The following is a 14268-nucleotide window of genomic DNA, read 5'->3' on the forward strand; positions in this document are numbered from 1 at the left end:
ATGACCTATATGATGAAATAATCCAACATTTTGATGTTCTGCGTGAGTCTCTCGCGCAACTTTCCGAAAGAACTAGAACCAAACGTGCAAGAGCCTTCCTGGACGAAGAATCCCTTTATAATTTCTGTAAAACCTCCTAAGTTCATGAGAAACTTAATATCATATCTGATTCTAAAGTACAAAGTACGTTTCAAAAACTTCGATTAGCGGAGTTTTGGTGCAGTAGTAAGGAATAGTATCCTGAATTATTTGCGAAGGCTATCCTGGTTCTTCCATTTGTTAGCACTTAATATGTAAGCAGGGATTTCCTTGTATACTACAATGACAAAATCAAGGTACCGCAATTGACTAAATACTGAATCTGACTCACACAAAACTTCGACTATCTGCGATCAAGTCGAAAATAAAAGAATTAGGCAGGGTAGGAAAGCAGCGTCACTCATTTCATTAAAAAAACAATTTTCAAGTTTGGTGTTTGAAAAATAGGCATGCTCGTAGTAAACTTGTTCAGATTGCAAATAAATTATTTTACAAACACTTTGTCGATATTAATATTATTATGTTTTATTATAGCACAAAGACAACATGATGTAGTTCCTTGAGCATTATTATCATTGACAATTTAACTCCACGTCGAAAAAAAGTTTGAGAACACCTGTTCTAAATAATGGAGTGCCCTGTGAACGTTTTCTAATATTTATTGAATTAGCTGGGTACAAAGCAGGGTAAACGTTTACAACCATTACATATGAACTTGATGAACAAAAAATAAATATAGGTCTATATTAATTATTTTAGAGCGCAGTTCTATGATAATTCTTCGAACATGTCAGGCTAAAATAGTCGACAAGGTATCTTTTGCTTTATCAACTATACTATATTTGTATTACGGAGGGGTGCTGTGGCTCAGTGGTAGATTAGTTACCTGTCGTGTGTGGGGTCTCTGGTTCGTTCCCGGCCAAGTGGGCCTAAGTTTGTGGTGCACACACCGTGTCCGTGGAGCTTCTCGGAGTACTCCTGTTTCCTCCCACATACTCATATCGCCAATTCTTCCATAATCATTCACTTGCTTTAATCATCGTCTTCTTTCACCTAACGACCATAATCGTGGAACGTTAAACTGAAAGACTTCATTTCATTTCATATTTTACTTATGCTATGCGCTTCAAGGTCACAGAAAATACTAAAAAAAAAAAAAAACGGATCAGCTGACTTACGATCTCGATATTTAGATGGGCAGGTGAGGGTTATGTCGTCTGCTTAATGAGCTTGGACAACCTATAGAAAATCTCTCTACTATAATTAAATTTAAGTGTTTATCTTTAAAAAAAATAATTTTGTCGTAAAATATTAAGTTTTCAAACATACTTTAGAGCAGGGATGTAAATAACCACTCGCCCAAGGTGAGTGGTTCATCCGTGCGGGCGAGTATTTAATGTTATACCGAAGGTAAGTAAATTATTTCTATTGTGGAGTGTGGGTAGTGGCTTTTTCCTTGGGCTAGTAAAATTTTGTTGCTTATTTGCATTCCTGCTTTAGAGGGTTTAAATGGCAATAGAACCCGTTTTCAAATACAGTATTGTTAAAATATTGTGGGAGAGGGTTAATTCCGCAATAAGGGGCGGCAAATAAACGGTAGCCTAGACATGGTACGATCAGACCGTATCTATTTTTGGATTGTCTCCTTAGTTCTGAAGGTTCATTTCCACTCTTACCAATAGATTATCAAAATATCATAATATCATAATATCGTAATCATATATTTTAAATATGTATGCAAAAAATACACTATTGAAATTAATGCTATGATCGATTAACGATTCTGCTTTCATAAACTTTTAACTCTCCTAAGCTTTTAGTCAAGTTTGCAATAATAGGACTTGAATATAATTCCTGAATGTTTTCTATCTTCTATTTTCAGCACACATCAATCATATCAGAGATGTCGCAGGAACAGATTATGTTGGGCTTGGAGCTGGTTATGACGGAATAAATTTGTAAGTAGAACTTTTCCTCTCAAAATAAATTTTAAAAATATGGTGGAAGAAGAGACTATCCCTCTCGTCGTGAGAAAGTTTTTTCGTGCATTATGTGAAAGATTTTGTTATCTGTTGTCAGTAGTTTGGATTTCTCTGTGCTATCTAAATGTTGTATCTAGGCCCCCGATTCATGATCTTACATTTCTAATGGGTGTAGAATCTATCGCTTGTTGACTTATTGTAAGTGCTTCGAATATTCTTTGGTTATAAACACCCCACCTTATTTCTCAGCTCCAATCACAGATCTTGTTGCTCAGTAATGTTAGTTTAGTAGTAAACAACCATGGTCGACATCGAAGGAGACGTTACCGGTATGTCAAATACAGGGTTTTCATAAAGCCTGGACGGATTTAATTTGCTTATAATTTTCATAAAAATGCTCATAATGAAATCAAATAAAGTGCAAACGGTAGCGGAAGGATTAAATTTTTACTTGGCAACACTGTTAGATAAGCGGCAACTCTGAACACGTTTAGAGAGGGAGAGGGAGGGCAAGGGTCAGTTTCTTACCAAATTCCATCCATTGTTGTTTTCATTGTTGTTTCAATGTTGACTGTTAAAAGTAAGTTGTGAGCTGTATTGGTGTCTGTGTCTTTTAAAGAAATAAATAAATGAAAAACTCCTCTGAGAAGACTATTTTTTTTACCGTATCAAAGATGGCGTCGGTGAAAGAGAAAGCGCAATGTGTTCTGTGGTACGCAGAGCTAAAATCACCAATTCTGGTGTGTCGAAAGTTCACCAAAGAGTTCAAAAAGCCGGCACCGACTGAGAGTGCAATCCGAAAGTGGCATGCTAAGTTCTTGGAGACAGGAAGCGTCCTGGACCGTCCTCGAAGTGGGAGGCCGCCAACATCGCCTGCAACAGTGAGCAGGGTAAGGGAAAGCATCATCAACAGCCCACAGAAGTCGATTCCTAGACGGCGCCCAGTTGGAGGTGTGGCGGTGAATGAACTGAGCTGGTGCAGATTACAGGTAAACATTTTATCCTTCCGCTACCGTTTGCACTTTATTTGATTTCAATATGAGCATTTTTATGTAAATTATAAGCGAATTAAATCCGTTCATACTTTATGAAAACCCTGTACATTGATTAACATTGTATTTGACATACCGGTAACGTCTTCTTCGATGTACGATTAACATTGAAAATATTTTGTTCTGCATTGAAAATACAATGATGAACTTGGATATTTTGTTCTATCGTCAGTCATCCAGTGACGTAACTAGTTTTACTGCGCCCTGGATCTGTCGATCATCGATTTACTCATACCTGCCTCTTGGCTAGCTGGGGGTTCCGCCTCCAGACCTTTGCGCGTTTGCTCGGCCTACGGCCTCGCACCTCTTAATTATCAGCCTTTGCATCAAGAGTGAATTTTGTGCATTTGCTATTTAACTACATTTCCTTAATTTGGCCCAGTTGGGGGCTTCGACCCCTGACCCTCACGTTTACTCGGGCTACAGCCTTGCACCTCTTAAATCCATAATTTTACAAAATTTCAATTTTTGTTTTCACTATTTCAACTTTCTAAAAAATAAGATTTTGTATCCCAAGAAAACACCCATTTAAATAACATGGGAATTTCTTCATAGCCCTTTAGACCCCTTAAAAACTAAAAATATTCACTTTTGGTGACTTTCCTGTAGGTTAGTCCCAGAAGGCTACAATCATGCTAAATTTCATTCTAATACTGCCGGAAGTGCCTCAACATTTTTGGGTGTAAGAAGATGTCCCATATAAATAACATGGGAAAGATTTTTCAGTTTCCCATAAAACCACTCTACAGTTCAAAATTTTTACTTTTAGCCATTCACTTAGTTAACGCTAACGAAAACGTATAAGCATGCCAAATTTCAAGTTTTTATTCGAGTTCCAAGTACCTAAATTATGAGATAATAGCTCAAAAAAATGGCCCGTTTAAATAACATGGGGAATTTCTTCATCTCCCCTTTTGACCCCCTAAAAATTAAAAATATTCACTTTTAGCAATTTTTCTATCGATTAGTCCCGAAATGCTACAATCATATCAAATTTAATCATTGTATCCCTACAGGAAGTGCCCAATAATTTTAGGGTATAAAAGGTGTTCCATGGGAAAGATTTTTCAGTCCTCCATAAAACCACTCTAAAGTTGGAAATTTTTATTTTTACTTATTTACTTAGGTAACGCTAACGAAAACATACAAGCATACCGAGTTTCAAGTTTTTATTCCAATTCCAAGTACCTAAAACATGAGATTATAGGTAAAAAAAAAAATCCTTTAAATAACATGGGGAAATTCTTCATCCCTCCTTTAGATCACCTAAAAATTAAAATTATTGAGTTTTGATAATTTTCCTGTGGGTTGGTCCCGAAAAGCTACAATCATGCCAAATTTCAACTTTCCACGTCAACCGGAAGTATCCTTTTAATTTATGTCAGCTCATGTAGTTTTATATATAGTTAAGACTAGCCTTTGGCCAGCTGAGGGCTTAGCCCCCAGACCCCCGTATTTGCTCGGCCTACGGCCTCGCATGTCATATGTTCGTGCATTTATTCTTAATGTTTCCTTAAATCGGCCCAACATCCCAGATCTCATATTTATCATCCTTTGCTCCTTAATACTCTGCTTAATAACTCACAGTTTATTTTTTTATAGCAACCTTTGTTTTGTCAACCACAATTTATCGACTTATTATATAATGAATGATGATGTTGGATTCTCATTTTCAGAGGTTTTTTTTTCTTATTTATAATTTTCAAAAAAGAAATCTGGGATTTTTGTTCGATCATAACTCTTGCATATTTGTAAGACAAAGGTCGATTATTTTTCTTGTAACTTTGTAGTATTTCCACACCACCCCTGTGGTATCCTGCTACACGCATACTCCTTTGAATGAAAGCTTTTGCTTCGTCATATCTTTCGTATACTAAAAAAAACTGGAACGTAAGTGGTATTTGTGTCTGGGAAGGTTCGTATCATAGTGTGAAAATGAAGTTCAATATGAATTGTATTTGAACAGGCACCAAGCATTCTCCATAAAGAAGCTTAAAGGGATTTCTTTTTGCGTAGACTCTTATGTTACTATCAAGTATTACTATTAAACAATTAACAGCAACCACTATAATGATAACTTAAGGTAACAATAACCGTGCATTTTAACAAGAGATCAACAAGAATACAACATATAAAGCAACTGTAACAAACACGTTCCGTAATACCCGTTTCAAAAATCCCCTAAAAACTAAAAATATTCACTTTTGGCAATTTTCCTTTGGCATGCCAAATTTAATCATTGTAATCCTAAAGAAATTGCCCAATAATTTTGAGATATAAAAGGAGTTCCTATAAATAAACCCCACCAAAGTTGGAATTTTTTATTTCTGTTAATTTATAAAGGTAAGCAAGAAAGTTCTGTCGCTTTTGTGGAGGTCTGTGTTCAATTGGACCTCCCACCGTGAGTTGAATGCGAATGAGGATAAGACGAAGGTCAGCTGTTGTTCTGCGTATGTGCAGCATACTACCTGGTTATGGTAGTTCAGTTACATTGTGAACTTGCGTAAGAACAGAGTGAATGAGACCTCCACAGAGCATCATAAGGGCGTGTATGCAATACGAGTTCAAAGTGGGGACAAAGGCAGCTGCAGCGGAGCGGAATTCTACCGACTTTCTTTTTTTTTCTATCTCAACTATCTGCAAGATAAGATTTTGTATCCCAAGAAAACGCCCATTTAAATAGCATAGGAATTTCTTCATCCCCTTTCGACCTCAGAAAATTTTTTTTTTAAATAAATCACTTTTGGCAATTTTTTCACGGTTAGTTCTCAAAGGCTACAATCATGCCAAATTTCATCATTCTAATCATACCGGAAGTGCCTAAACATTTTAGGGTTTAGAAGACGTCCCACATAAAGAACATGCGAAAGATTTTTTCAGTTCTCCATAAAACCAATCTACGGTTGCAAATTTTCATTTCTGATGATGCACTTAGGGAAAGCTAACGAAAACGTAGAAACATACCGAATTTCAAGCTTTTATTCCAATTCAAAGTACCTAAAACATGAGATTATACGTCAAAAAAAGGTCCATTTAAATAACATGGGGAAATTCTTCATTCCCTCGTTAGAACCCCTAAGTATTAAAAATATTCACTTCTGGCATTTTTCTGTGGGTTTGTCCCGAAAAGCCACAATCATATCAAATTTAATCTTGTAGCCCTACAGGAAGTGCTCAATAATTTGAAGGTGTAAAAGGTGTCCCATATAAATAACATGGGAAAGATTTTTCAGTTCCCTATAAAACCACTCTAAAGTTGGAATTTTTTACTTTTGGCAATTTTTCTGTCGGTTAGTCCCGGAAGGCTACAATCATGCCAAATTTCATCATTCTAATCTTGCCGGAAGTGCCTAAACATTTTGGGGTATAGAAGACGTCCCATATAAATAACATTGGAAAGATTTTTCAGTTCCCCATAAAACCACTTTACGGTTAGAAATTTTCATTTCTGATGATTCACTTAGGTAAAGCTAACGAAAACGTACAAGCATACCGAATTTGAAGTTTTTATTCCAATTCTAAGTACCTAAAACATGAGATTATAGGTCCAGAAAAAGTCTCATTTAAATAACATGGGGGAATTCTTCATCCCCTCTTTAAAACCCCTAAAAATTAAAAATATTCACTTTTGGCAATTTTCCTGTGGGTTTGTCCCGAAAAGCTATAATCATGTCAAATTTAATCATTGTAGCCCTGCAGGAAGTGGTCAATAATTTGAGGGTGTAAAAGGTGTCCCATATAAATAACATGGGAAAGATTTTTCAGTTCCCTATAAAACCACTCTAAGGTCGGAATTTTTTACTTGTACTGAGTTACTTAGGTAGTGCTAACGAAAATGTGTAAGCATACCGAATTTCAAGTTTCTATTCCAATTCTAAGTACCTAAAACATGAGATTATAAGTCCAAAAAAAGGTCCATTTAAATAACATGGGGAAATTTTTTATCCCCTCTTTAGACCCCCTAAAAAATAAAAATATTCACTTTTAACAATTTTCCTGTGGGTTAGTTCCGGAAAGCTACAATCATGCCAAATTTAATCATTGTAGCCCTACAGGAAGTGCTCAATAATTTATGTCAGCTCATGTAGTTTTATATATAGTGAGGATATACATACTAACAGTATATGCAAAGTTATTTTTATTAAGAAACCTAAAGTTTTTACTCATCTTTTTCTAAGTTATCACTACATACTTATGAATTATGTACACAGGAAATTAAAAAGGGTCTACTGCACTTAATCTAATTTTATAAAAACTGACTCATTAAGCAAAACTCACTAGGCAGCTAGATAGACAAACATTGCAGTGACGATTGTCCAGGTATCGTCCAGTGGGGATCCAGAAAGAGGCCGCGGGCTCGCGCGACTCTCCATGAGGAGTAAAATATATAAATTAGTCTCTAATGAAGCGCTTGTTCAAAGGCTGTGGAAAAAAAAAAAGTTTCAAAATTTCTCTCAAAACGAAGATTCTCAGTGCATTCTCCTCTCATTGCAGATAATGTATGTGTTTTTAGTTCATGGTAATCCTGGATTCTCTCGTGTTGAACAGCATGGCTTTCCAGCATGGCATTTTCTTTTATTCTCAGAAAACTTTTACTGCTTTTTTTCCCCTCAAAATAAGGAATACGCCCTTCTTCCACCAGGTCCTACCAATATTTTTTTAAAAATTTATTTGTAAGTCCTAGAATTCTATTTTTTCAGGGTAATGAACACAATGAAAAACGAATGAATAATATACATGTCCTCAAAGGGATTTAAACTAGCACGAGATACGCTTTGCGATCGTCGGCTTACATTTCTCGACCATATCAATCGTACCGAATCTAAACATAATATCTCCGGTTTAGCTTAAAATTTATTGATCAAATAAAATCCTTAAATTACATTAAGATTATGTAAATGAACAATCAGGTGTAGACAAAGAAATAGGCTAAATAGACACAAGTGTATGAAGTGCAACAGCGAGATTGGGTACAAACCCTTGCGGCCGAAACACAGCTGATCACGGCCAAAAATATCGCCTGGCCAAATCCTTCCTGAATAAATATCTCGTCTGACCAATACCTTGCCGTACAAAATTTCGCGGGACGAAATCTGACCTTGCCAAAATCCAGACTAGATTATATTAACTATAATTTTATTACGTAGATTTCATTCCGCAAAGTTCTGTCGAGTCTAGATTTGGCAAGGTGATATTTTGTCCAGTGATATTTTGGACGACAAGGTATTGGCCAGACAAGATATTAACCCATGAGGTTTTGGCCAGGCAACATTTATGTCCGTGATGCTTTGGCAGCGATGCTTCTTTTGTACCCGAATCCGCTTTTTAACTCTCTGCACCTTCTTCTAAGTGAAGCCTATACTTACTTAGTTAATGTTTTAAAGTTTTCATTTTATTTACTTCTATAATTTTTAATTTCTTTATTATATCAAGTTAAAACATCTTGAAGATTACTAAAAAATGATTGATTTCCTTAGTAGACTAGATATGATGGTATGAAGGACATTGGACAATCTTTGTTGAGTCATTTGAGATACTACTTATGCACGTATTGCTAAATATACAGTAGGAAGTCGAAAATCCGAACTAATTGGGACCACTAGTAGTTCAGATTTTCAGATTGTTCGGATTTTCGAAAATGACCAAGAAATGCCATTTAGGCTTAAATATATTGTACAGTATGCTCTTTTATCGATACAGTGGTTATACAGTGCATACAGTAATTACAATACCGTACGTAAGGCTACTTACATTTAATGTTTCTGAAGAACCTGCTCGTACACTAAATTACACAGTCCTTGTAACTCACACTTAAAATTTAAGTTGTATACACATAAGGTAAAGTAAAAATAAAAATGTGTGTGACAAACAATTACATATGAATGAGCTTTTGTAAAAACACTGACTTCACATAAAGAAAATTGAATTAGTGTACTGCCACTAGCTTCTAGAGACTGCGTTCGGATTTTTGACGTTCGGATTATCGACGTCCTACTGTATGCTGAAACTTGGTCCGTGCTATTTATATCTCCTAAGAAGTTCAGTCTAATCACAATAACCTTGACAAGGTGCTAATTGTAAGGAGTGCACTGCAAGTAGATGTTGGAATGGCATATAATAGTAAGTAGAATATTGCAAGGTGATGGGCTACATCAAGATGCTATGAGATGGTGAGCCAGGAATGCCTTTTTCCATTTTTTTTCCTCCATATAGAATATAAGGGTAATACATGCAATCGTGTAGAAAGCATATAAAATTAAGTAAACGATTGCAATAAGCTGTTACGATTTAATGGCACTCGAGATAATAGTTGATTGTCTACTTCCACTATTCTTCCACTTTCAAGAATTGGATGTCTAAATACGAGTACAGTACATTGTATTTATGTAATATATTGTTTATATGAAGCTTCAGCTTGTACCAGTTAGTGTTTCTAGCTGTTTTAGATAGTTTGGCTTTCTGATTTAGATTAGTAAATTTTTTTTTACATTAAACTTATAATGGCATTTTATTTCCAGAACTTGGGAAGGTTATGCCTTCTCCCGTCCTAGTGAGACGTAGATAACAGCAGATCTTTTAGAACAGACATGTCAAACTCGGGGCTCGCAGTCCCTTAAGTCATTTTTCTGTGGCTTTCGGTTCACCAGAGAAAACATATAATTTACCTATTTATAGAATTGAAATGGGTTCTTTTATCCTCAACAACTTTCGTAAGACTTCGAGCAACATCAGTTCAGTCCTGTCAGCTTGCAAATATATTTAGAAAATTTTGTGTAGATTTCCACACTTTTCCTGAAGAATCCACAGCAGCAGTGATTTCCCCATGAATCTTCAAGTAAGATTTATATTATTCTAATCCCTGTAGTTTCTTTGGGAAAAAATCCCATCACTACCCTTACTGTATTCCAGCTCCATATCGTCTGTTCTGCAGAGGTGCAACGCCTTGCAACATTCAGTTGTTATCGGTGGTACCAGGAATATTTTCTTCCGGATAAATCCGAGCAGACACGAATATAGCGAGGAACGGAGGAAACCATGGGAAGCTGTGCTTCGACCTGATCCATCCACTGTGTTGGACAGAGTGGAATTTAACGCTTCATACAGTTCAGTTTGTTTATTAATTTTAATTTTCTAACAAGTAAGAAATAATGGAATGTCTTCATTCTTATGTATAACGTTGCATGAGATATTGAATCACTTTTTTGATAAAAATCTCGGAGGCTTAGGTGTCCACACTGCTAGTTGTGGAACTTGCGCAAATAGGATGACAACGGAACAGCGAATTCGGAAGTTTAGTCTTACTCAGAAATGAACCAGCCAGTGTATGATTGAACAAGTGAAAGTTTAGTCTTACTCAGAAATGAACCAGCCAGTGTATGATAGAACAAGTGAAAGTTTAGTCTTACTCAGAAATGAACCAGCCAGTGTATGATAGAGCAAGTGAAAGTTTAGTCTTACTCAGAAATGAACCAGCCAGTGTATGATAGAAAAGGTGAAAGTTTAGTCTTACTCAGAAATGAACCAGCCAGTGTGTGATAGAACAAGTGAAATTGTATTCTTTTCGTTCGCTGATCTTTATGATAATGTACGGTTGTTTTAAATAGCTGGCCTATCCCATACGTTGCAGAATTTGTAACAAAAATAAAATCTTACACTAGACATTTTCTAAGTAGTCATCATAATTCTACAAAACGGTTAACTGATTGTTCATCAAGTGACAAATTGTCATATTAGTCATGTTTGTAATCTTACAGAAAAGGCGTTTAAAATATCTCAAAATTAAGTGATCATTTTTTAATGTAAATAGTGTATGTCATAAATAGTCTCAAAATTATCTCCATCCAAATACTGTGTATAGACGTTCAATTACACAAAGATGGATGGTCAAGTAGATTATCAACATCTCTATGAGATATTTAAAAATATTAAAAAAAATATATAAAAGGAAACAGGAAAAGAAAATGCCAAAAGTAAATTTTAGCTAAAGTAGGGACTGGATGTTAGAAAACATAAAGAATATAGCAAGTCAATGAACAAGAGAAACTACAGGGTGGTCCAAAAGTGTGGAAACCGAAATAAAATCCAAGTCGTTCAGAGCTGGGAAAAAGAATAAAAGTGATAATAACAGACGAAGGGGAAAATATTTTAAGACACATGACATCATCAAACACCATCTTGAAATGACGGGAACTTTTTTAAATGGGAACTCTATCGTATGATTCATCAAATAGCACTGAAAGTCTTCCAGGAACGCAGTGGTGAAATGCTTTTGGTTCTACAACCAACCGTTGCAAAGTTTTAACTTGCACTTACCTAGAGATAACACTGCGGGCAATGTGTGGCCCACTGACCAATGTTACAGCAATTGTTCAATGTGGCGTTCCTCCTAAGCAATAGTTAAATGTATCCGCTGCTGCTAGTTATCCATTACCCTGCCCAGCAAGTCCCGAGGAATGCTGGCACACGCGTCAGTAATCCTACGTTGAAGATGGTTAATGTCCCTGATATTGGTAGCATACACAACGGATTTCACGTAGCACCATAGAAAACAATGGAGTGAGGTCTGAGGAACGCGGTGACCATTTCACAGGTCCTTGGCGGCCCATCCATCTATGTGGGAATTGATCATCGATGTACTTACGAACACATAATCCGAAATGAGGTGGTTCCTCCTCATGTTGGTAGAAAGGGAAAGAGCTTTCCTCTAATGTGACAGACGGCAAGATCTCCTTCTCAAGCATGTTACGGTAGGTAATTGCATTTAAATTGCTCTCGATGAAGAATGGGCCCACCACACGGGTACCCCACACATCGCACTACACCATCACTTTGTCAGAGCCAACGACCCGAAAATCGTCGTACCAGTGTGGATTGTTGTCACACCAATATCGGCGATTTTGCTTGTTCGCCTCACCTGACATAAAAAAAAAAAAAAAAAAAAAAACTGGCCTCGTCCGAGATCAGCACAGCATATGCGAGTCGAGGATTCTGTCTGATTTGTTCCGCGGCCTACTCACAGAATTCGATTCGGCGGTCTGGATCATTCTCGGTTAGATGTTGGAATAGCTGTATCTTGTATGGGTGCCATTTATGCACAAATACGATTTGCAGGATGAAAGTACGAAATACACCACATTCTTTAGCTAGGCGACGCGTACTGCGGGTGGCACTTTTCGCGAATGATGCCAACACAGCAGTGGATATCGCTTCGTCCATCTTAGGGCGAGGCCTACCTGCTTTTAGTTTGTTTTCCACTAACCCGGTTTCCTTAAATTTTGCTATAACTTTCCACACTGCACTATGAGAAATGGGCTCCCATTCTGGATGACAAGCGTTGAAATCGTCTGCGATGTCTCCTGCTGCGCTCACCTGAGATCAACACGATCTCTATCCGCTCACCCCTTGTTAGTGCCATTCCGTGTTACGTCACGTGAAACAAAAGAAAATCGGTTAAAGCTTTGCGATGGTTTTTCGTAGAGCCAAAAAGATTATCATTAGATACCTGGACAACGTTTAGTCCTATTTGATGTAGCACCCCATTTAAAAGAGTTCCCGCTATTTCAAGATGGCGGCCGTTGGTGCCATATGTCTCGAAACATTTTTCCTCTTGTCTGTTATAATCACTTTTTCCTTTTTCCCAATTCTGAAAGGTTTGTATTTTATTTTAGTGTTTCCACACTTTTGGAATATCTTGTACATTGAAATGCTGAGTTGATTTTAAGATATGATTTGAAAGTTGCAAATCATTCGTTGAACGCAACTACGTTTGTTTAATACCAATATTTGGCGCGCATCCATCTGGAATGAATGAGACTGTATTAAAAGCAAAAATTGGACATGTCAAGTGTAGTATTTTGATGAGTAGCACAACAAAATTATTTTTTCTTTGTTTTCAGTACCCCACGAGGACTGGAAGACGTATCTAGGTATCCGGCCCTCTTCGCTGAACTCATCCAAACAGGTCAATGGTCTGCTGAAGAACTGAAAAAATTAGCTGGTCTTAATTTTATGAGAGTCCTCAGGGAAGTTGAAAAGGTAAGAAATTCCATTAAATAAGAAGAAAATATTACATAAATGCTGGGTTTCATACCAGTAGAAGTAATTCCTTACTTCTTTGAATAAAATTCAATTAACATGTTCTTATGCAATTATACTAAATACATAAAACTTAATTATTCGAATTTAGAGCTCCTTCGTGGCTAAGCGGTTAGCATACGCTCCTTTGGCATGGAAGACCTGGGTTCGATTCCCGGCAGGAGCTCATGTGGTTTGGATTCCATGTTAAAATGTAGGTCCACGTCTCATATCACCTCGCTGCTGAAAGGGATGGTAAACTAAAACACTCAGTTAATTACTCGATGTTAATTGCTAATTAGAAACAATATTTTCTTTGCAACTCATGATTTATAGACTGCCAAAACAGATATATTTTCTTAATTTCCTTTTTTTAAATATTTTTACACATTCAATATGTCTCTATCGACCTCACCTTTTATATATAGACCTATGTTTGAATCACTTCACGATAGTCACTCTTTCTTTCACCTAGGCTATTAATAAGGGAATATCAACTTAGCATCTCATGATTATGTTAATTATGCTACAGGAGACGGATGGTCAACAAATGGAAACAATTGTAAAATAATTGACGAATGAAAATGGGAGAGGAGACGAAATAATATTGTTAATTTGGGAATGTAAAAAAGATTTTTAAAAGTTTAGTTAATACATAGTTAGACTTGATTTTTTTAAAATGATTTTTTTGAAATTTTTAACACGACATACCTGTATACTATTTCTGTACTGAGCTGTACTATGGGCGTACGCCACGTTTAGTATCTCCCACATGTTAACTTGGGTCGGTACTTTCTTTTAAAACACTTAAAGTATTTTAGTTTGATAGAAGAAGCAAAATCTAGGTATAGTTATTGTTAAACGGTATAGACGTGCTTTTGATCCGCTCCGTGAATTTGCTTCATTTTGAGTGGGAAAGTGTGGTTTATTGATGAGGAGAGTGTTTTGATTTAACATTCAACATGTTCTGGTGATTCTGAGGACATTTCATGATTTGCAGGCACTGATAGGCACTGGGAGTGAGTCTGCTGTTTGGTGTCATCTTCCTTTTGTCGTTCATTGCATTTTTGTGTAATTGAAGCAGTCTTCTTTGTGCAGTGCTTTACCCTGTGTGGGTGATT

General features: G+C 36.5%; 1 protein-coding gene across 2 annotated transcripts in view; it reads left to right on the forward strand.

The window, feature by feature from the left end:
* Positions 1 to 14268, forward strand: part of LOC145671542 (dipeptidase 1-like) — a 718611-nt gene that overhangs the window by 692050 nt on the left and 12293 nt on the right. For both annotated transcript variants that reach the window (XM_081740732.1, XM_081740737.1), the window contains 2 exons: positions 1922 to 1997; positions 12970 to 13108. In XM_081740732.1, the coding sequence (XP_081596858.1) occupies positions 1922 to 1997; positions 12970 to 13108 (215 nt within the window). The remainder of the gene's footprint in view (positions 1 to 1921; positions 1998 to 12969; positions 13109 to 14268) is intronic.

The sequence above is a fragment of the Thermobia domestica genome, chromosome 2, assembly GCF_964235325.1.
Source record: "Thermobia domestica chromosome 2, izTheDome1.hap1.1, whole genome shotgun sequence".
Classification (NCBI taxonomy): Eukaryota; Metazoa; Arthropoda; class Insecta; order Zygentoma; family Lepismatidae; genus Thermobia; species Thermobia domestica.